This window comes from Micropterus salmoides, unplaced genomic scaffold, assembly GCF_014851395.1.
Source record: "Micropterus salmoides isolate LMB-PRFRI ecotype aquatic unplaced genomic scaffold, ASM1485139v1 Ms_hic_scaffold_16, whole genome shotgun sequence".
In the NCBI taxonomy this organism is placed as follows: domain Eukaryota; kingdom Metazoa; phylum Chordata; class Actinopteri; order Centrarchiformes; family Centrarchidae; genus Micropterus; species Micropterus salmoides.
The window spans coordinates 10,807,134-10,830,215 of record NW_024040707.1 but is presented as its reverse complement, the minus strand read 5'-3'; the positions used below and the strand labels follow the sequence as shown (position 1 = coordinate 10,830,215).

Sequence of the window (23,082 nt, the reverse complement as noted above, 5' to 3'; positions counted from 1 at the left end):
AATTGTTCTGGTACAACCCCTAATTAAGAATACTCCGTTTTGCATATATGTTAATAGAAAGTAAAAAAATGAAAGGTTGATGTTATATAATGTTTTATTTTAACACTTCTTTAAGAGACAAATGTGACATTGACTGAGAAGTTACTCTGTTGTGAAAAACAAAGAATTATCTGCACACTGAATAGTTTTGAAGCCCTGTACGAGGTGTCATTTATTGCGACCTCTTAGAAGGTCTTATGTTGTTTACATTGTATAGATGCACATATTTACTACATGTGCATTCAATCAGCTCTGAGACCTCAGAGTTTGCAACGTCACAATTAATACCACCTAGTGTGATTCATAATTAATCTGTGCAGATCATTCTTTGTTTCAGCACTTACCCACAGGATGGTTTGGATGTGCACACATTATTCTGTGTTTAAACTAGTACATCAGAGCAGCAAACAAGGCACAGGAACTTCAGGCTCTGTTACTGGGTGTATGGCTCCTTACAGAAATACACTGCATAATTACTTTTTTTAACATTTCATGTGAAAAATGTTCTGGAGTATTTTCATTTTTCAACTTTATTATGTGTCAATATATGTCAAATTGAACAAGGGAGACAGTTTAAATGTTTTTGTGTTGTCCTTTTAAGACAATTTGGTGTCAAATGTCCAGTAGCCAAGACTAGTAACATTATTTTAGACTCAAAGTTTAAGCTTTGAGTAGCAGACATGGAGGCATCAGAACCTCAACAAGAATCTTGTGACAAAAAAGTACCTTTCTCCCTCATGTGTCCTATTCCAGACAATAATCCCACACAGCCCTGCCGACAGCAGCAACATTACTCAAAATAGCGTGTGGGAAATTAATTAACATTAATGTGATAACAGCCATGGCTAATGTTTTACAAGTTATAACGTTATAGCTTCCATCATGTAACTACGGACTCTACCGCTAGCTTAACTGTTATGTTTATTACAAGTAACATACTGAGGTGACGTCCAAATAAACGACTCGTAACTACCATTATGTAAAAGGGTTAATTGATTTGCTTCAAATTGTTTGTTTGAGATGTAACGTTAAATAAACGTTAACATAATTAATAAATGATTCATAGTTAACTGTTAACAGTGGATTCATCAAAATCTAACATTAGTGTTGCAAAACACATTACCACATTTATATATTACAAAGTGTTTAAAACCATGTTAAGTATAATGTCAATAACAGATATGCGACTTATTTTAATATTTTCCGGTGTCTTACCTTGACTGTGAGCTAGTAACGACCATAAACTGGTAACAACATGGCCACAGGTTCCAACCTCCACCATACAGCGCCGGGGGTGAAGAAGCTACCTCTGCTAACGCAGAGTAGCATGTAGCATTAGCTCCTTAGCCTGAGCTAACTCGATCACGTCGAGCTAGGCGGGAGTGGTTTCAGCAACACGTCACCTCAGCTCCACCCATGACCCGCCTCTTTGCCCATTTTTGGTTATCCGGGAGTGATGCGCATTGACACGCTGCCAAGATAGCGCTGGCCAGCTCCGCCAATTTTGAGCTTCAAAACGGCTTTTCAGAAACCAACGGGTGACGTCACGGATGCTACATCCATTTTTATATAAACTCTATGTTCTTTCCCTAAAAATGAATAATAAAATAAAAATTACGTATATGTACCATGTATACATGGTGATATCAAAGTATAAAGTTACTGCTATAAAAACAACCTGAACACAATGTGTGGACACTGTTATTGATTCAAATATCTTCAAATTAAGTTAAGAAACAACCACTCAATCCATACATAAAACGTCATTTAAGTCTCCAACCAGGGGCTGCTCTTTAATCTCTATGCTCTCTATGCTGCAGTTTCTCTGACTTATAATTCTACCATTGCTTATTTGGAAAAAAAAGGGAGAAAATCACAATGAGCATATTGCATAGCAATAAAGGAAGCGCAGTGCAAGAAAAGGGAGAAGGGATAATATGTATGATACCATCTCCTTTTGTTTGTCTCTACCAGACTATAGCCTGACCGATAAATCGTCATGCAGATATCACTGGCTACTTGCAGATAAATCCGTATCGGTATTTATAACATTTGAAAAAAATGGCAGTTAACAAAGAAACGGAGAGACGGATCCTACAATCATGTTATGAATGTTGTTGTAGCATAGTTGTCCACCAAAGGGCAATCTGCATCTCCCCTGCTGGCTATCCACCACAAAGCAATCGGCTGACATAATCAGCTGTACTATTCAAAGTACTATTTATAATATGTTTATTTATAATGTTATCTTGGTAAAGTCTCATAATTACACATAACAAATGTTAGGGATAAAATTATGTGTTTCTGAGAAGAAGAAGGAAAAAAGAATATGGTTAAATATTGTTTTTTAAAATCCTCAAATATCAAAATCCGTATCGGTCTGACTCTATACCAGATTGCAGGTGCCTCATTCACAGAGTAGAACAGGCCCTTATGGCAAACTACACGACCTCTCAGCTGGAATACAGCTCCGTGATTATGACTCCACATGACAGTACATTGATCCACTCGGACCCCCCTGCTGATCACAACACCCCAGTGTGCTGCAGCTGGCACCAGACCCAAGAGACAGTTAATAGCAAGCAAATCAGTGATAATGGAAAGCATCTGAATGCAAGTCTAGACCATTCATTATGTAGGCTTTTCACCCGTGTTTCAAACACATTGTGAAACAGATTTTATTTTAAAAGAGGCAAGAAAGAGAGGTAGAGAGAGAAAAAAACAACTTCCACTTGGTAAATAATTGAACTGAGTAAAGTACTCTGGGTAGAAACTCTGTATTTTATTTGGTGTGACTAGTTAAATACACAGCTTCTGCACATTACATCCTAGACAGGGGTGTCAAACTCAATTTCATCCCAGGCCACATCAGCATTATGGTTGCCTTCAAAGGACCAGTTGTAAATGCAAGACTATACAAATGTATCTACTTGTTATCATGTCAAATAACTGCCTCTGCATTTAATTTGTTTTAATAATAACTTGATAATTAAAAACTACCTCTAGGGAAAATTATATTAATATATTATTACATATTTTTAATGTAACATAGACCTATATTGTGTTTTTGTTGTTTTTATTCCTCTTTCTTTAGTTTTATTAATTTAATTTCATTGTTTATTAATTATAATTTTTTTATTGTTTATATGTGAATTTGTGCTCTGGCAACATTGCAACCTTAACAACCTAAACATTCATGGCAACAGGCCTGAGAGAAAGAGAGAGAGAGAAATCTCATCTCATGGAAACAAGTTTCTGCCACTACATATCAAAGTTTCCTCCTCACTAGAGGAAGAGGTGGTCATGCCGGACCTTGATGCTTCTCACAAGAGGTGTGTGGACGGTACAGCGCTACTCGGACAATAAAAGAGCTTCGCTACTGAAAAGCTATTTGATCCAGAAAACAGCGACGCTACCACCACGCTACTAAGAAATGTAGTTAAAGGTTCAGTGTGTAATATTTCTGAGGATTCATTGACAGAAATGCAATATAATATCTATAACTATGTTTTCAGTGGTGTGTAAAGACCTTACATAATGAACCATTATGTTTTATTACCTTAGAATGAGCCATTTTTATCTACATAACCGCGGGCACCCCTTCCTATGGATGTCGCAGTATTTTCTCGTCATGTTTCTACAATAGCTACAGAGCGCATTTCGTTGTCACTGTGTTCTTCTCTGCTTGTATAATTCCGGCAGTGTAGACGCGGTCACTAGATTAAATGCGTCCATAGAAGAAGAAGAGGAAATAATAATAATAATAATAAACAGTCTCTGAGTAGTCCTCTGGTTTATTATAAGTAAGAAGAGAAGTGACTTTTGGACAAATGAAGAGCACACACGTGTTATTTAGCACAAGAGCCAACAGACTGTGGATCTTTATACCATGAAGCCAGAGGAGTCGGGACAGATGCAGACAGCTGACGGCAAAAAATCACAGACATAATCGGTGTAAATTTTCCCAGATGGAAGGCTTTGATGTGAGACAGATGTTTTCAAAGCGGAGCTGAAGTTGTCTGTTTTCTGCTGGACAGGTAATTAAGTTAGTCCGACTTTAGCAATGCAAATGAAAGCTGTTGTTTGATAGCTTTCACTAGAAGCTGGCCATAATCACGAGAGCCGTTGTGTGTTTCTCCTGTCAGTGTCTTATCTTGTTGGATTAATTTCATGTGGCCTTGTTGTTCGCCAGCGCTGTGGTCTCTCAGATCTGGCCACTAAATTTTTACTGTCCTGGCAGAAAAAACATGTTGCTGGATCGTAATTTAATGTAGTTATTCTACAGCGCTCTGTTATGGCTTTGCTACGTGGACAGAAATGTGCCCTTACCTTCCTGAGACAAATCGCTGATGAATATTATTGGCAATGAAACGGTAACAGCAGGGAAGCTCAGATCAGCAGCTAAACTGAATACTGCCCTGGTGGAAAACATGTATTTATTTTACTGCTAATAGTGACACATAACAAGACGTCTGTCAAGTGACCAATAATGAATACATAAAAAAAACGTTTTTTTTGCTTCGCCACTGTGCACACAATTATGTAATTTGTACTTTCACATGCTAAATGCCCATTAAAAACGTTGCACCGTTTTACCACAAGCTTAAATTATGGCTGTAAGTTCTGCTTTGTGTTTCTGTTGTATTTTAAAAAATTTAAAGGGGCTATATGTAAGTTTTTGATTTTAATAAATCAAATTTTCATTTCCTTATTGTCAATGGGCTCAAAACTCACTTAGAAATGAAGCACACGCCTGTTTTCTCCGTTGCTTGCATCAGCCACTATTCTGCTTTTAATGTGAGGACTCCGGTTCGGATTCCGCCCTGTGCGCGCTCCCGAGCCTCTCTCAAGACTACAGTGACGACACGGCAGCTAACGACATGCAGTCCACTGCAACACCATAAACAGGGCTCTACGGTGCGACCATTTCACTCGCATATGCCCCTAAAAATCAATACGTGCAAACCAGAAAAATTATTTATGAGCACAATGTGCGAGTAACTACAACCTATCATATACCCCCCACACCACCGCACCGCTAATCATTGAAAACACCCTGCACCAAGTAGCGAGCAGGATTTGTCGCAAAGCTTGTGTCAGTCATTTGAGAGTTGTTGAAACTCCAGCAAAAAAAGCCGCACGAGCAGCTTGTTACAAAAACAAAGACAGAGATGTCAGCAGCTGGAGCAGTGAGACAGAAGACAGCAGGGAGAAGATAAGGAGGTTGTTGGTTTAGCTAGCTGGCTATTTAGCTATATTTGTGTTGAAACATGTTCAACAACATAAAATCGATGTGCAATCAATTTCACTATTCGTCAACTGGCCAATCACAGCCTGGATGGGGCGGGACATAAAAATGGTTTGACGTGCTACAGTAAACTTTCAAATGTTAAACCCCTCCTGAATGAATGGTTCTGATCATTAATGAGATAGTATCATTAACAAATTAAGTAGGCCAATGTAATTGAAAACAACTCACAAACATGAAACTGCTGTTTTGTACAATTAGAGTTAATATTATACTAGTGGTGGGCTGTACAGTAAACTATTACATAAAATGACAATAGTCTACATATAGCAAAATTAAATAATTTATATATTAACATACCAACAGTAAACTATTAGATTAAAATATAACTTTTTATCTAATGTTAAATTACACTAATACGCTCATTAAAACTAGTTTCTCCTCCATGTTGTAGAAAGAGCCTCTGCAGTGGAAAGATGCAGATTTCCACTGCCTGTGTGCTCCTTTTAGCCTCCTCCTGAGAGCAACACATTCCCCTGGTTCTGTTTTACTGAAGTTACTGTAATACTGTTCAGTAATCTTGTTTACATTAGGTGTGGGTTGTGTGGGTGCTGCTGGTAAACAGTAAAGTTGTGATGAGTGAAAGCAAATTTTCAAAACATCTGTTTCAATATTTTAAAAAGCTCTGACACATTTGTAGTGTGTGTAGTGTAGAGTGTACCTATCCAAGGGTCTTCACTTCCATAGTCCTCTAATGGTTTCACAGTTATAAATATATATAAATATAAATATCCATCCATCCATTGTCAACCGATTATCCTGTGTACAGGGTCGCGGCATCGGGTGAAAGGCGGAGCACACCCTGCACAGGTCGCCGGTCCATCGCAGGACCACACGTAGACAAACAACCAGTCACACTCACATCCACACTGAATGACAATCTTGGAGACACCAATTAACCTGTCTTTGGATGGTGGAAGGAGAGGTGCAAACTCCGAACAGAAAGGCCGGGGCAACCGTGGTTTGAACCCACGACCTTGCTGTGAGGCGACAGTGCTAACCACCGCGCCGCCCTAGTATAAATATGTGTATAATAAATAGTATTTTTCACTATGCTAATTTTTTTCATTTAGGAGCACATGTGCTCATTGGGAAAAAGGTTAGCGTAGAGCCCTGCATAAAACAACCGGCTCGCTTTCCACATTGCTTCACCAACTAACGAGACCCATGTTACTATCCTGTGTACCACCGATATTATGTCGAAGTGTCAAAGCCTTCAAGAAATGATGTAACTGTAAAAAGAAAATGTGGAGCGATTTGTTTACTATTTTATAGTGATGCAGCAAGGAGCAGCCAGCTAACTCTACATTAGAGGAAGAGCCATCCACTAACACTACAGTAAATTTACTTACTGCAGTATAACTGTTATAGTTAGACACAATCGCGTTATAATATTAAGTCCAGCTCACTACCCGTTTCGTTATCATCCAATACATTTAGCTGTGCTGACATTGCTGAGCCTCCGGTGAAAGATACAGAGATAGTAAAGTTAGTTACTGAAAGCAGCAGAGCTAACGTTAACGCTGTAGCACGTTGGCTAAATGCAGTAAATGTACCATGATCATGTAACGAGCATGGATTAGTTCAACCTGCAGCTGATAAACTCTCACCACTAGATGCCACTAAAAGCGACACTACTGCCCAACAACGCTCGTATGGTGGGCATGTTGAAGCAGGCTCGGTGGCAGTAGGGCGCTGAGACGATGACTGCACCGGCTCTGTCTTCTTGCAGTCGAAGACGGAGCAACATTCTGCTCTTAAGTTTATTCCATGCACAGTCAAGGGCTTCACCAGGTTTGTCGTGTTTTGCCGGTCTTTTATCTTACTTACTGCATACTGCATCAAGCCTGGTGCAATGTAGCCATACTTTTGATCTTCTCCAGGTCTTTTACATCGACGAGCCACGTCTCTGTGCATAACTGGCGTGAACTAGTGTTTACATCACCGTAGCAAATTACAATCACTTTTAGATTTGGGCACATCAAGCTTGCTGCATGCTTATTGGTTCATTGACGTTAACAAGAACCTTTAGCTATCGAAATTTGGTACTGAAAGACAAGACATTTTTTGATATTCGATGGTATTGAGGCAATTTAGTCGGTGCCTAAAAAGTATTGAACTCGATACCCAGCCCTAATCTTAAATGTAAACATTTTCTGGTTTCATTACTCTTTTATGACAAAAGTGAATACTGAACTGTTTTATTCCGTTTGAGGATGTCTTCTTGTGAAAGCACATGCTGGAGAGTGTGTGTCCATGGCGACTGGTCCACATCCATCAACCTATGGATGCTTATTTTGATTTCCCCAGCAATTGCCCAGAAATTCACGCGCTTCTCATTCAGGGGAATTCAATCTCACGTTTCCTGACAGCTATTTCAGAGGTGTGTTAAGCATGTCACAGACTCTTTTGAATGTCTTCCAGAACTTAGTAAGTAAAAGCTCTTAATTCAACTCTAAATAAAGCATTGCTGCAAAAAACTTTTATTTTGTAGGCACAATCACTGATGAAAGTGATTATGTGACTAACTGTACCGCTATCAAAGTATATATTTATAACAATATTTCTGGCGACCTGTGCAGGGTGGGTGAAACCAATGTGAGACACACATTTTGAACAAAATGGAGTACATTGCCTGTGTGAACTAGTTTTATACAAACAATTAAGAATATAATCTGCAGATTAATCAATGACATTCCGTGAAATAATGAAATTGTAAGTTGCAGCCATACTTGCATAACACGGTCCTGTGCAATGTACTGTACAGTACATGTGGTATCAAAATCATATATGAACATATCTATATTTAGAGCTGATAACACACTCTATGTATGAAGTGTGCAAAGGATACAGATACACAGATATAATACAAGTGAGAAACGCACAACAAACTTCATTGGTTAACACATCTAAATGTAGATATGTGTTGTGAACAGTGTGGATTTGTGTATTTTATATCAAATAAATTTGGACTACCCCGAATTCTTTCTCTCTCCCTGGAAGAAAGAAAAGGAGGGGGTAAGATATCAACCCTCAACAGACAGCTGAAGCGACCCAAAGGAAGAGGTGAAAGGTTGCTTTTCCTAAGTGCTGTTTCTGAGCAGTTCGATCATAAAACTTGCCACCTCTGATGCCGCAGCCAGATAACGCTTGGTGGCTGACTGTTAAAATGACAAAGAAACACTAAACAGAGATTAGCTTCTCCTGAACAGCCCCTCTTCTTAAGAGAGAGCAGGAAACCCTAAACTGCCCACCCACTCACATAACCATGGCAACTGACCTCCCTCTTTGTTTAATTACCTCACATCAAAAGATATTCTCCTTTCACAGCCAGATGTAAATTTGTGAGGAACTCCAGGACACCAGAAGACACTGCCCTGAACTCTTTGTGTAAACAAAGAGTACTGTCTCCACAAAACTCAAAGCATTACCTTGTTTAATTAAATAATCTTTAAGTTACTTAATTAGGTCTCTCCACTCCATTTGAGTAGTTATGTTACCATGTTGGTGTTATTTTTTGTTGAAAAGAATCTAAACAAGTTAATTTTGCAGTGTTTAATTATCAGCAAGGATCCCTGACTTTATTCATTTTATGTTATCAATGCTTTGTTCCCAACACTTTCTGACATTTCCTTTAGAAAGGATATGATAAAGAAATGTCATCCTATACTCTATTAATTTTCCAGCTTGAATTTAAGGTTAAAGAGCTAAATTCCCCCGCTCCTGAGCAAAGATTGTTTTAGGGTTAATCAAAGCTATCCCCATGTAATCCGAGCTCCCCCAAGTGGACAAAATAAGTATTACATGTTCCTGTTCTCTGCAACTGCACTTCGGCACGCGCCCAGCGTGCTCCCTCTCCAGGCAATGCCCTAAGAAGTTCGACCCGGCACAGCGAAGGCGCTTTGTTCGTTTTCAAGCCACACACGCGAAGTGCCGCAACCTCGATTTTTCCCTCTTTTCCAGCAACTTTACTTGCGTTTTATTTTCTTTGGTTTCGTTTTGTTAGTAGTTATCAGCCCGTTAAGTTACACTAGTTTAATTGAAGAACGACCAAGTTCTTTTTAAGCTTTGTTCGTCGAGCTAATCCCACCGACGGCGGACCCAGCCACGTGGCCCGCCAGCAGTAACCCAAGCACATCCAAACAGAACAGCCTCATTGTGAGGACCGAGGACGGTCAACACTTGAGGGTTGTTCATCATTCAAGACACGGAGAAAATTCCCTAGCAGAAAGCCAGGAATCGGGCAGCTAGCGTGGGGACCCGTGCAACCGGCCAAGGCAGGCCGCCGACCCACAGTAAGGCAAAACAAGGCATTCTGTGATCAGTGATGTCCCACAGTTGTTAATAGATTATCTTTAACTCTTAATACTCATAGCTTGCGTTCATTAGCTTCCTGTATGAGTGAAATGCTCCCCACAATAGAACCCCACATTCTCATTGTTTAGCCATTGTTTATTTCTTTGATGTATATGTAACCGCATTTATAGTCACTTTAGTTCACTGTAATCAAAGGAATTGTGTGTGTGTTGCCTAACTCCAAATCCCTGTCATGAGAATTTACCCCTTCAATATGAGACTGACTGATTGATTTAAGATAATTGAGCGATTATTAACTAACTGATCACTAGTGAATAATTGTATAATTATTAACCATACCTAGGGAATCCCGAGACCCTGGGCGAACGGAATCTCCGGTGGTGCCCCGTGAGAGATTTATGAATTAATATTAATATTTAATAATTTGGTATTAATTCTCATAAGTTTATTAAAACACAAGTAGTCATGCTACATATGTCTCTATCTGTCTGATAGCATGTCTACTGTTGTACATCACACTACACCAAAGTGTGTGAATTCTAAATGGTGTAAATGATATTTCTGTAAAAACAAAACAGGGTAAGCTGTTAAAGCATCCAGAGGAGATCAGGTTCATTGCATGGTATTTCCAGGAAGCCGGGACCGGTTGGGATAACTTGAACTTGCCGGGTCTTATTGCTGTAATTAGGTTCTGTGCCCTTCATAATTCCCTTCACTTTTCTTTCAGCAGGAAGGCCTGCTCTAGCTCCTGCTCTCTCTCCTCCCTCTGTGCTTACACAAGGAGAAAACCAGACCATCCAAGGGCAGTCAGGAGAAGAATTTCCTACACTTTCCAACAGCATGAGTCCTTAAGGTTTCCAAGTTCATGTAAACAAGGATGTTGTACAAACACAACAAAGCAGATTTTTCTTTTTCAATGGAGTTTTCTTACATTGTAAGCCTTAGTACTGATTCATAGCTGACTCAAGCCTATTTTTTTTTACAGACAATAGCCATGAACAAGACTATGTAACTGAGTATACACCTGAAAGGGTTTTATAGAGTTGCTGGCCAATATCTTTATTTTTCAAATGCTGAACAGTGGAGCATGCGCAATGTGTCTTTTCACACAGAAAGTAATGATCCATTTGCTCATGCAGCCACAATATTTTAGAGCTGAAACAATTAGTTCAGTCATTTCTCAAGCAAAAATGACAAAAATCTACTGGTCTCAGCTTCTCAAATGTGAGGATTTGCTGCTTTTGTCCGTCTTATGTAAAAGTAAAGAGTGTTTTGAAGGTTCAAAACAAAGCAATATGAAGAGGTCATATTGGGCTCTAGTATATTTTGCTGGTCATTTTTCACTATTTCACAGTAGCGACACTGTCCGCTTGGAGTTAAGTGAAAAGTAGCAGCGCCTTCAAGACCTAAAACCTCATCCAAAAGTTTGTGAACTGCAACATTTGCAAAGCTGACCCTTCCTGGCAGTAATGATCTGCATCTGAAGAGGAGGCACATTCGCTCCCTGTATGATGACAACTTATCTAGGTAAGCTAGCTTAATGTTAAAGCCATGTTTCTTCAGGTAATGAGCTATAATGTTTTCAATACATTTTCTCTTGATCAGTGTAGCAAATAATTATTATACACAATGATAATGTTCACATTCAGAATGTGCCCTGACTTTACATTGATAAATGCGGCATTGTTCACAACAGAGCCCACATTTATAGCTGGAGAATGTGTTGCTGCAGAGTGCACAAGTTTAGAGAACAACAATTTCATACTTTCTAAATTGCAAACAATTCTCCTGTCTATGCGTGTGTGCCCAGTTTGGGTTGCTTTAAGTTGAAAATGACAAGCCCCATCACCATTTATTGTGAAACTGCGTATTAAAATGTGATCTGTAAGCAGATACATTACCCAGATATTCACGATCCGATCTTGCCTTTGTGTTTACACCCTTACACCTGTTATTTTTAATGTGTTCTTGTTATCCTCTAACTCTTAACGATTAATCAATTAGTTGTCAACAATTAAATTAATCACCAACTATTTGGATAATCGATTCATCGGTTTGAGTCAGTTTTTAAGAAAAATTATTTGATTCCAGCTTCTTAAATGTGAAGTTCTAGTTTCTTTACTCCTCCATGACAGTAAACTGAAAATCTTTGGGTTATCAAAAACACAAGACATCTTAGGACGTCATCTTAGGCTATGGGCAACATGATCAACATTTTCCACTATTTTCTGACATTTTATAAACCAAACAACTAATTGAGAAAATAATTGACAGATAATCGTTAGTTGTAGCCCTGTTATCGACACTGAGATCGGATCTAATGATGACTTTTCTTACTTGTCCTTTACCTCTGGCTCATTTAAATCTAATAAAATCATGCCTTTTCATGTGTTTCATGCTATAGGTGATCTAAAGCACAACAGTGCTGGTTCTGATGGGCTTGAGGCTAGGTTTATTAAACTTGCTGCTCATGTAATTGATATTTCCACTTGCCGACCTATTTAATCTGTCTTTGACTACTTGCACTTTTCTTGCTACATGGAAATGCGCGAAAGTTACCCCTTTCTTCAAAGCAGGTGATGCCTCTAATATGAATAACTATCGGCCTATTTTATCTGCACCACTGCCAAAATATTAAATAATTATTATAAACTATAACAATTCATTATTCGGACATCTTATCCCAATATCAATCTGGCTTTAGGCCACATTTTCCTACCACCACAGCTTTATTGAAGTTCACCAATAATGTTCGATAAGGGACAGCTAACTGGTGCTATTTTTATCGACCTTTCCAAAGCTTTTGATATGGTGGATCGTTATATTCTACTTGATAAGATTTTTGCAATTGTTTTGAATCAAAGTGCACTGTTATGGTTTAATTCGTATCTTCACAATAGACGGCAGTGTGTTGCTCTTCAAGGTTCACTGTCTGATTATTTATTGGTTGATAAGGGGGTTCCTCAAGGTTCCACTCTAGGACCCTTTTTGTTCCCAATGTTCATTAATGATTTATCACGCATTTGTTTCATCTCTAAGGTTCATCTTTAAGGTTCATGCTGATGACTGTCATTTACACTGCTGACTCTGACATTCACTGTATCCAGAACAGATTATAAGCCGACTTTATTATGATGCAAAAATGGCTTCACAATAACAAATTATTGTTGAATATGAAAAAGTCCTGTTGTATGTTGTTTGGGACGAGGCACAGACGACCTTGCGCTCTTAATTTGAATCTTTATTTTGAAGATGGGTCTTCCATGGTGAAATTGGATACATTTAATACCTTGGACTGTGGATTGAGCCTAAGCTTACCTTTAAACCAAACATTGATTACATCACAAAAAGAACATATCGCTGTCTCAGTTCACTCTATAGATCTGTTGATTGTTTCACATTTGAAGTCAGGAAAAGGTTAATGTGTTATTGCCTATTATTGACTATGCTGATATCATCTACATGAACACTGTTCTTAAGCCACTTAATGTGGTGTTTAACTCTCTATGTAGATTTGTTCTGAGGTCTCCTTTTTTTACTCATCATTGTGTAAAGTATGACTCACTAAATTGGTATCAGCTTAATTCAAGAAGAGGCTTCCATTGGTTTCAGTTTATTTTCAAATGTATCTATTTCGATTGTCCTCTATATCTGAAAGAACTCTTGGTTTCTTGTAGTTCTGCATATCCACTTAGAGATATGCAATATCTTGTCTTTACTGTACCAAGAATCTTCTCAGCTGCTGGACTTAAAGCTTTTCATTACAAGGCTACTTGTGATTGGAACAATCTCCCTCCTTCCTTGAGATCCATCTCATCTTTTCGCAGATTTAGGTTATCTACATTTCACTGTCTTAACAGCGTCTGGACTCAACAGTATTGTTGTAATTTGTTTTCATGTAATCTACTAATTGATTTGACATCTACCTTTCTTTTTGTGGTACTTTTTTGCACTAAATCTCAAATGTTTTACATGTCCTGATTGTGTAATGAAGTGTTTTGACTTGTGTATCTCAACTAAATGTGATGTACTTGTTTGAACCATGATGTGTCTTTTGTTTTTGTATTTTGCTTCTACAAGTTCATTGAAAATGTTATCCAATGAAGGTTGAGGTCAAAGGCAACTGGACTTTGTAGTAGAAAAACTAGAAGACCTTTCGTCCCTCATCCAAGAGACTTCTTCAGTTCTGACTGGTAGGGAAACTCAGCTATTTAGCCTCTGTGGGATCGTTAGCTAGGATTGTCGATACCGCTGGTTCATTAGTGCTCCTGGCTGTGGTAACGGCAGTCATCGTGGTCATTAGAGCCTCCCGTGGCCAAGTCTGAACGACCATCGTTGGTATCTTCACCTGAGGCCAAGTGGAAATGCTTCTTCAGTTTCCTGGGAAGTGATTAAAGGACAGCATTATAAGTGGGGGATAAGTGGTGGTGTAGACCCCCTCCTCTGTTCAGCAACAGCTTCTCAACCAGTGTAAATGGCTTCCTTGACACCTCATTCAAACCATCCATCTTCTCTGTCTAAAATGTGCACCTGGTGATCCTCAAACGAGTGTCCTCTGTCCTTCAGATGTAAGTAAACTGCTGAGTTTTGACCTGAGGAGTTGGCCCTTCTGTGTTGAGCCATGCGTTTGTGTAGTGGTTGTTTAGTTTCCCCAATGTACAGGTCTGTGCATTCCTCACTGCATTGGATCGCATACATTAGATTGCTTTTCTTGTGTTTGGGTGTGCGGTCTTTGGGGTGTACCAGTATCTATCTTAAAAAACACAGGGATGTGGTGTTTGTTGAAAATCCTCCGGAGTTTCTCTGATACTCCAGACACGTATGGAATCACAATGTTGTTGCGTTTGATCTTCTTTTCCTCATCCCCTGTAGTGTTAGTCTTCTTCCTGGATTTTGTGGCTGTTTTCAAAAAGGTCCATTTAGGGTATCCACAGGCTGTAAGTGCCCCCTTCAGGTGGTTCTGTTCCTTCTCTCTGGCTTCTGCACTTGTTGGTATGTTTTCCGCTCTGTGATGCAGGGTTCTGATGACCCCTAGCTTGTGTTCCAGTGGGTGGTGGGAATCAAAAATTAAGTATTGGTCCGGTGTGTGGGTTTCCTGTAAACCCCAATTTGCAGGCTCCTGTCATCTTCAATGTGTACAGCAGTCTAGACGCCAAACTGTTGTAGTGGACATCTTCTTGTGTGAACTTGATGTTACTGCCCACGGAGTTGATATTTTCTGTGAAGGCTTGCACTTCTTGGGTTTTTATTTTGACCCAAGTGTCATCCACATACCTGTACCAGTTGAGTTGAGGGCTTTTTCCTCCACTTCTTCCATGTAGATGTTAGCCACAATGGGTGACACAGGTGAGCCCATGGCACGGCCATGCTTTTGTCTGTACAATACTCCGTTGTACTGGAAATAGGTAGTGTTTACACAGAGGTCAAATAATTTACAGATCTGGTCAGGGCTGAGGCTAGTTCTGTTGTCCAGGGTGTTGTCTTGTAGTAGCGTTTTCCTTACGGATTTTACTGCCTCCATAGTGGGGATGCAGGTGAACAAAGAGGTCACATCATAGGACGCCATGGTTTCATCTGGGTCCAGTTTCAGTCTGTGAACTTTGTTTACAAAGTCAATGGAGTTTTGGATGTGGGGTGTGTTACCAACCAAAGGGGCTAAGATAGTAGATATGTATTTGGCAATGTTGTAGGTGACAGAGTTGATGCTGCTGATAATAGGCCTAAGTGGCTCCTTCTTTGTGTATTTTGGGGAGTCCGTATATGCAAGGAATGGCTTCTTCAGGATACAAACGGTACTACTGGTCCTGGGTGATGGAGTTATCTTTCTGAAGTTGTTGTAGACATTCTATGGCCTTCTTCTTGTACCCGCTGGTTGGGTCCTGCTTCAGTGTCTCATATGTGTTAGTGTCCATTAGTAGCGTGTTGACTTTGTCCTGGTAGTCCACTGTGTTAAGGACTACCGTGCATCTTCCTTTGTCCGCCGGTAGGATGGTGATGTTTTGATCCTTGCTCAGTGATGTCACAGCTCTCCTTTCTTGGATGATGAGGTTGGAAGGGGGTGCCTTCACATTAGAAAGGGCTGCTGATACCTTTAGCTTTAGCTGTTCTGCTTCTGTTAAATTTGCTTTTCCTAATTGCTGATTCTGTAGCTGTGAGGTCCACTATGGGTAGCTGCTGTGGTGTGATGGCAAAGTTTAGTCCTTTGGCCAAAAAGTCTTGTTCTGGTTGGGTGAGTTCCCTATCTGACAGATTTTTCACCCGTCTGTTTCCCGTGTTGTGGGATTGTCGTCCTTACTCCTCCAAGACAATTCTCCTGTTTTGGTTGCGTTGCTGGCTCTTGTCTGTAGGTTTTGGAATTTTCGGGTCTGTCTTTCTTTGCTCTTGTTGTGTTGGGATCGCCGTGCTTTCTTGGTGAAATCCATGACCTTTTCCAGTACTGTACTGTGCAGATGTGTTTCCAGTTTTTGGTGTAAGTTGTCCGATTCCTTATTCAGAGCTTCAGTGGTGAACTGGATCTATCTCACTCTCTCATTTAGTAGCTGGTGTTGTGCTTTCTCAAATATTATACCGGCTCTGTGTCCTTTCACTTTGGAGTGTAAGTGTAGGCTGGTGGGTATGATTTTGTGTTGTCGGCATCTCAGGTGAAATCTTAGCTGGTTTCTGTAGTTTTTCCTGGCTATCCTTTCATACTCCTGTACCAGTCTGAGGGTGTTCATCCCAAAATGATTAGCAAGATATCCTATGATGTCCTATGACCTGTTTTGTCTATGACAGGATTTCCTGTTGCTACAGCAGAAAAGTTCATTAAAACAAGTATTTTTGAATGCAGTATTCATTTTATTGTCCTTATTGTTAATGCCTAAAACAACCTAAAGCTACATTTAAAAGCTGGGAGCTATATGGGAGGCATTGAGTAATTTTGCTATTCATAATCTGAATAGTCAATTATTCGTTTGCGGCCCTAATCAAGTCAATCTCAGACAACACTATACATCTGAGGATGTGACCTGTAGGAAGTGCTGTTTTCAGCGTTGTTGTAGTTCCTTCTGGTCGCCAACAGAGGCTGACAAAGATCACATATTACTATTAATAATACTCATGAAGCAAAACAAATATAAACTAAATTTGTGAGGATTTTCCAATGTAGAAATTAAAAGCACACATGCTTAAAAAAGCCACAGAAGAGGTCACAATGCAGCAAAACGATCATGAAGGCAGAACTAGTCGTCCTGTCTCTTACTCAGCAGCCACAACACCTGTCTCTGTCATTGAGCTGTCCGGTCTGTCTTAACATCATTCTATGGCCTCTCAGGCATCTCTGTCTGGGACTCCCCATGGGAACAAGCTGTTCCCAACACCAACTTTCATAACCCTCAACCTCTGACTCAGCTTTCTGTCACATGTAGATTGTGTTGCCTTTCTTTTGATATATTAAACACTCTTTTGTATTTGTATTTGTATTTATATTCCATTCCCATTTCATAAACACAAATCTTGACACAAGTTTATAGCAAGGAAACAATCGGTACAATTGCAGTACATTGTAATATGTTCAAAAAAAGTCTGATACCAATACCAAGATGACTTCCTGACTTATATCAGAATTTGATCATTTCAAACTTTGGGTTTATACGGTTATTGTACATAGAGAAGTTTATATTCAGCAAAGTAAAAAGTGTCATTTTGATGCGCATACAAAATCCATACACATCCATTCATACCTAAGAAATATATGGATTTATATGAAGAGTTTTGAAAAATATCTAGCTTTTGTCAAATTGTTCCCTCTTGCATTAGAAAGCCCAACTTAGATTTCAAAGACTTTCAGCCTCACTTTGACTGCTGCATAAATATTTGCAGTTGATTTGCATACCAAGTCCGCCAGCAAAAGTTTCAGATATAACACATCCCCTGCTAAATTTATACAGCTTATTTACACTGCATAGACGACTAGTTTCAACGCCTGTCTCACATCTATATTAGGCACAAAAAGTCTGGCACGTTGTCTGCAGCCGTCTGAGCACTCTGTCAAACTGATACAGAGACAGCAAAAAAGATCTGAGAAAGCTAAACTGACATTGACATTGACAACTGACAGAAACAGTAGGGATAGCCATGGAAAGACATAAGTCAAAAATCAATAACAACAAATTATGTCCACTTTGCGCAACAATGTCTCACAACACAGTCAGCGTGACTATTATTATGCTGGATCATCCTCATGTGATGGGAAGAGGAAGTGGGATACCTTCAATCGAAACAACTGTTCAGACAACTTCACATATTCCAAAGGAAATTACATGATATGAAATAATCTGTGATTCTTCAGAAGTAGCACTGCTACTTCACTTAAATACTGAGACTGACTGCCACTCCTGCCCAGCCAGCAACAACACAACACAGCTCAGATTCAGCCCATGTATGTGTAATAGTGTAATGTCATTTCACTAATGAAGAAATTAGTTTAAAACATGCAGAAGTGGGTTAAAGGTGAGGACTGTGCATGATGACAGTTTTTCTCCCCAAAATGGTGGTTTTAGCTGAATTTGGAGAAAAGGAGATAACCTACAAAATGTGCAAGAAAATGTCAAGAGCTGGAGGGGGAAGAAAATAACAGGAGTCTACTAAACGTCTGCAATAAGAGCTCTGTCTGAACACAGTGGTGTACTGTCCTCTGTATGTCTCACCCTGACAATGAAGCCATGTATTACTACCGCTTAACAGAGACTTGTAGACACAAAATAGAAAACACGGATAATCAGACAACATTCTGTTAATAGATGTATTATCGTCATCATCGTCGTCACCAGCATCACAGAGGCAAAGTGGTGAGTTTCACAACTTCTCAGTTGTATCACAGATGAAAAGTGTTTCATAATGTATTAAAAATCACCCAGGTGGTTATATTTTGTTAGTCAATAGAGAGACCAAAAAATTCTGTTTTTATCTACGGTTAGCATGTATTTTGTAACTGAAGTCAAAACACATCCATTAAGTTTTGAGATTGTTTAATACAGGTCGCTGTGTTTCTTTTCCTTAAAGGAATACTTTGACAGTTTGGGAAATATTTTACTTCACTTTCTTGCCAAGAGTTAGCTGAGATGATCGATACTACTCCTATGTTTGTCCATTGAATATGAAGCTACAGCGAACAGATGGTTAGTTTATCTTAGCATTAAGACTGGAACATTGAAACATCTAGCCTGGCTCTGTCCAAAGGTAAAAAAGACCCAACCTTGCTAAATTCGTACAAAAACTCAAATGTGAAAATGACAAGTTGTGGTTTCTATGGGAGTCTTGTCATCACTGTGAGGTGCTGGAAGGTGGATTTTGTTACCTGTGAACAGAGCCAGACCAGGTGTTGTGCTAAGCTAAGCTAATTGATCCTTCGCAAAGCCACACCCCCCTTAGTTACATGCTGAGACTTGTAGGACTCAGCATGGCGCTGTCACTGTCCATAACTGCACTCCCTGGAGAAATATTGTCTAATTTTGGGAAATACGAAAATGCGATCTCAGGGAAGGAGACAGAAAGGTTTGCATTATGCATTTGAAGGTTGTATTCAGGCTATCAAACTGAAAAAGCAAAAGCAGTTGGGTTATGTAACAATCCACAGCCTACATTTTTTTGGATTTGTTTAAAGTTTTGGAAAGGGAATAAATCGTATTTCTGCTTTCAATCTGTCTGGGTAGCGATTGTAATTATTACAAGTGCCCCAGGAACAGTGTTTGACCATATCTTGGAAAAATACATGACGCCTTTTGCATACGAGTCAATGGAGCGCAGCCATGAAAGTGTCGGACCTCAGTTAGAGCGTGTCCTATACTGCGCTGTGATTGGCCAGCTTGCGTATTTAGGATGTGGCTTAGCGAAGAATTAATTGTCTCTTGGTTCCAATGTCATATTTAACAGGCAGACATGAGAGTGGTATTGATCTTCTCATGTAACTCTCAGCAACAAAGCAAATAAGCATACTTCAATGAATTCCTCAGCTCCCTGAACGGATAATTAGTAATTTGACAGCACTAATAACATCTGAATATGACATTATAAACAGACTCCTCAGACAGCACACTTAATGTAGTGTGCAGCACTTCCAAAGAAAAGGTGAAAGGTCAAATCAGACCACATAGACCTGACTCAACTCAATATTGATTATTTGGAGAGGCCTCAATGTGCCAAAGCTGATAAGCCACAAGTGCAGAGTGTTTCTGTTTATGTCCTGAGATGCCATAGGAACTTTTAATTTTTGCAACATTTGTTCTCTGAACAAGGTTTGCTTTATCAGGATTTAGAACATTTTCGCCAACAATTACATGCAGACTTTATTTGCCAGATTTTTGTCTGTTTACACTACTAGAGCTCAAGACAGCTTTTAAGTAATTAATATTACATAAACATATATATATATATATATATATGTGTGTGTATATATATGAAAAACCGGTCATTGTTATCGTGTAAAAATAAATATCTGGAGTTTTTTTTTAGGAAAATCCATAATTATCAGCTTTAGCAGAGCATCAACCCAAGTAAAGCTGAGCAGCATCTCGTCAAAGTGACCTATCTGCTCTTCTACGAGCTAATATTTGAAGTTGATGTTGACAAGACAACACCCAAGTGTTGCATAACTTCATGCCAGCAGGATAACCATAAGGAATGAGAGGCAAGTTGAATCCCAGTCCAGAGCTCGGCGCCGGGAACCATCTCCAGCCACATCACTGGTGAAGCTTCATAAATGAACAACACTCACAAAGTCTGCAGTCCAATTATCACCTAAACACAAAAACCGCTGCAGCGTGGGAAATAACTGTCCCCAGCTAAAGAACTGACCTGTTTTTCAAGGGTTGACTCTTCAATTCGTAATACGTTTTAGGTTCCTCTTGAAACTCCTCTCCAACCTCGAAGTCGGGAACTATTCCCGATTCGGACTGCATACTTGCAGATGTCAACTTTTGAAAACCCTAAACCCTTAAAAAACAGACCGACGATATTTATGCCGCCGTACTTCGCACAGTAACAACCGCTGTCAATGCAAGCCGCCTCTGTCCAGGATCCAACGCGCTGTAGTCCTCCACAGCAGCGAACACAGCGCCGCTGACAGGCTGCAAGCGACCAAGGAACTGCAGCTACCAACATGCACCTCGGCTGTCAATGTCAGCATGGTTTTCATTGGCTACAACATCCGAAGGGATTTCACACAGCCTTATTTGCTCACACAGTGAAAGTCAAATGTCATAAAGGTTAATTTCCTTCAATAATAATTATTAATCAGTGTAAACAGCTGTTTATCGTTACACTATTTCTTTAAGTGTAAACGCTGAGTTACAAAAAGGCTAATAATCTGCGACCTGCAGTATTCTAATGCTTTACCTTTAGAGACAATAACCACACATGATTGTAGCACAATACTGACTCTGATAGAATCTGTTTCAGTTTGGGAAAGCACAGTTGTAGTTGAATGAAAGGGCCAAAATGAATAAATGGTCAATTATTTTCTATTATGCTCAGGGGAGAAACTGTTTACAGCGACCTTGAAAAAAAAAAAAACATGCTGAAGTATGAATCAGCCACTGTCAGATTCAATCACTAAATGATTTCCATTAAAATATGTTGCATCTCTTTTAAGGATTTTGCTTCATCATCTAGATGATCGTGTCACCACTGCATCTACTCTTTGATCAAAAAAGCAACAAGAAATGTCCACTTATGCACCACAATCAGTCACAAAATCACACCTGTGCAGCACTCACTACATTGTTAATAATTCATAGCCTAAATCTGTATTTCTCTTATGGTCTCAGCAGTTCAATCTGTAATTTGTGAAATCATACAGGTATTGCACCCAAATTATAACAAACCTGGAGACTGTGTCGACCCTCATGTCTCCGTTTCCCTCCGTTTCCTGTGCAGAGAGACTGAGCTGACTTTGCTGCTTGTCTCCTCCTCTCCTCCTTAGCCCCACACACACCAAATTTGGTCACCTCAGTGACTATCCACCACTTGGGGGCACTACATAACTAGGGAAACCAGTGTTGTTAGACCACCGCTGGCAATTTCTATTGCAAAATGGAAATTCAAGTTCAATATTTGCATTAGCCTCATCCTGCTGAACTGGATTAACTCTGCATTTTACCAATGCAAATACCATGCAAATGTGTTTATCCTGGAAAGCACAGACTTAAAAACTAAAACTAAAAACCTTAAATGACATGAGTGAAGACAGACACAACAAGAAAACAGAATCAGGATGTTCCTAGAAGTTGTACAAGACATTTTATTTGACACAAAAGAGAATTACGTAAACCCAGTTAGTCAGAATAGGAGACATGATGTGGGACGTGCAGGGTTTTACATTAGGTCAAAGAGGACAGAGCCAGACACACAATAGACTAGACAACACATATTATTCTGGGTGTTGTTGTGAGGTGAATAGCGGCACTGATTACCCAGGGCCTCCAGCTAAGTGGGGCCCCCAGAATTTGTAGACTACAATGCCCTTTGTAATTCCTCAAGTGAGTGTAGTATATATATTTAATAGGCCTACTTCAGTTCAAATTGTTCTGTCTTTGAAACATGAATTGGCTGAAACCTAGAAGAACATCATCCTGACTCTACAAACTGTAACAGCATAAACAAGCTAATATGTTGTTATTTTGTGAAACAAAATGAAACAACTGGAAATAGATTTGGATACACACAAAATCAGTGAGTCAGTATAACACACACCCAATACATGATTTAACTAAAACCATTGGGCAGCTTTTCAAACCCAAGACATTGTTTTTTGATCCAATGTTATTCTATACAGATATTTAGCCAAACTTAAATATGGCATGGTTGCGACCTGTTATTATCTACTCTAGCTTTTTTAAGCTTACATGTCACTTTTTTTTGCTGCAGATTCTTAATAGAAAATGTGTTTCCTTTGCAGTTTCGAGTATGATATGTATCATTGTTTTGCAAAACTAACAATAGATTTATGACAGTTGTAACGTAAAATTTGAGCTCATTGTGTCTAATACTGGGTCAAAAATAACCATATTGTAATTTTGGTAAATAACAAAACAGTACTATAACAAAAAAAATTGCATCAACACTAACACTGGATCAAAACAACCTATTTTCTTGGGTTTGATTGGTGACCCTGTGGATTTTTGTCCATGAGTAAAGTTAACCCAGCATTGTGTCAGTCCTACATTAACCCATTTGGTTCAATTTTGACCCAATTTGGGTCAAAGTTTTTGTGACCTTCTTGTGCAAGTCATAGATTATTGCATTACAAACCTTCCCAATAGACATATTATGAACAGATTACAGACTACTTATTTAAACATGCACCTGTGACAGCCAAAACATGCAACCAGGGCAATGTCAAACTCCAAAAATTCATCAGGTTATACATGTGATAACTGATC

The 23,082-nt window shown here is 39.3% G+C and overlaps 1 protein-coding gene across 3 annotated transcripts in view; it reads right to left on the bottom strand.

The window, feature by feature from the left end:
- Positions 1-21,589, bottom strand: part of LOC119906062 (microphthalmia-associated transcription factor-like) — a 53,628-nt gene extending 32,039 nt beyond the window's left edge. For 2 of the 3 annotated variants that reach the window (XM_038723561.1, XM_038723562.1), the window contains exon 1: positions 20,498-20,735. In XM_038723561.1, coding sequence (XP_038579489.1) covers positions 20,498-20,601 — 104 coding nt within the window. In that variant the 5' untranslated portion in view covers positions 20,602-20,735. Of the gene's footprint in view, positions 1-20,497; positions 20,736-21,525 lie in introns of those variants that run through there. The other variant, XM_038723563.1, reaches the window with a different exon arrangement.
- Positions 21,590-23,082: the final 1,493 nt, after the last annotated feature.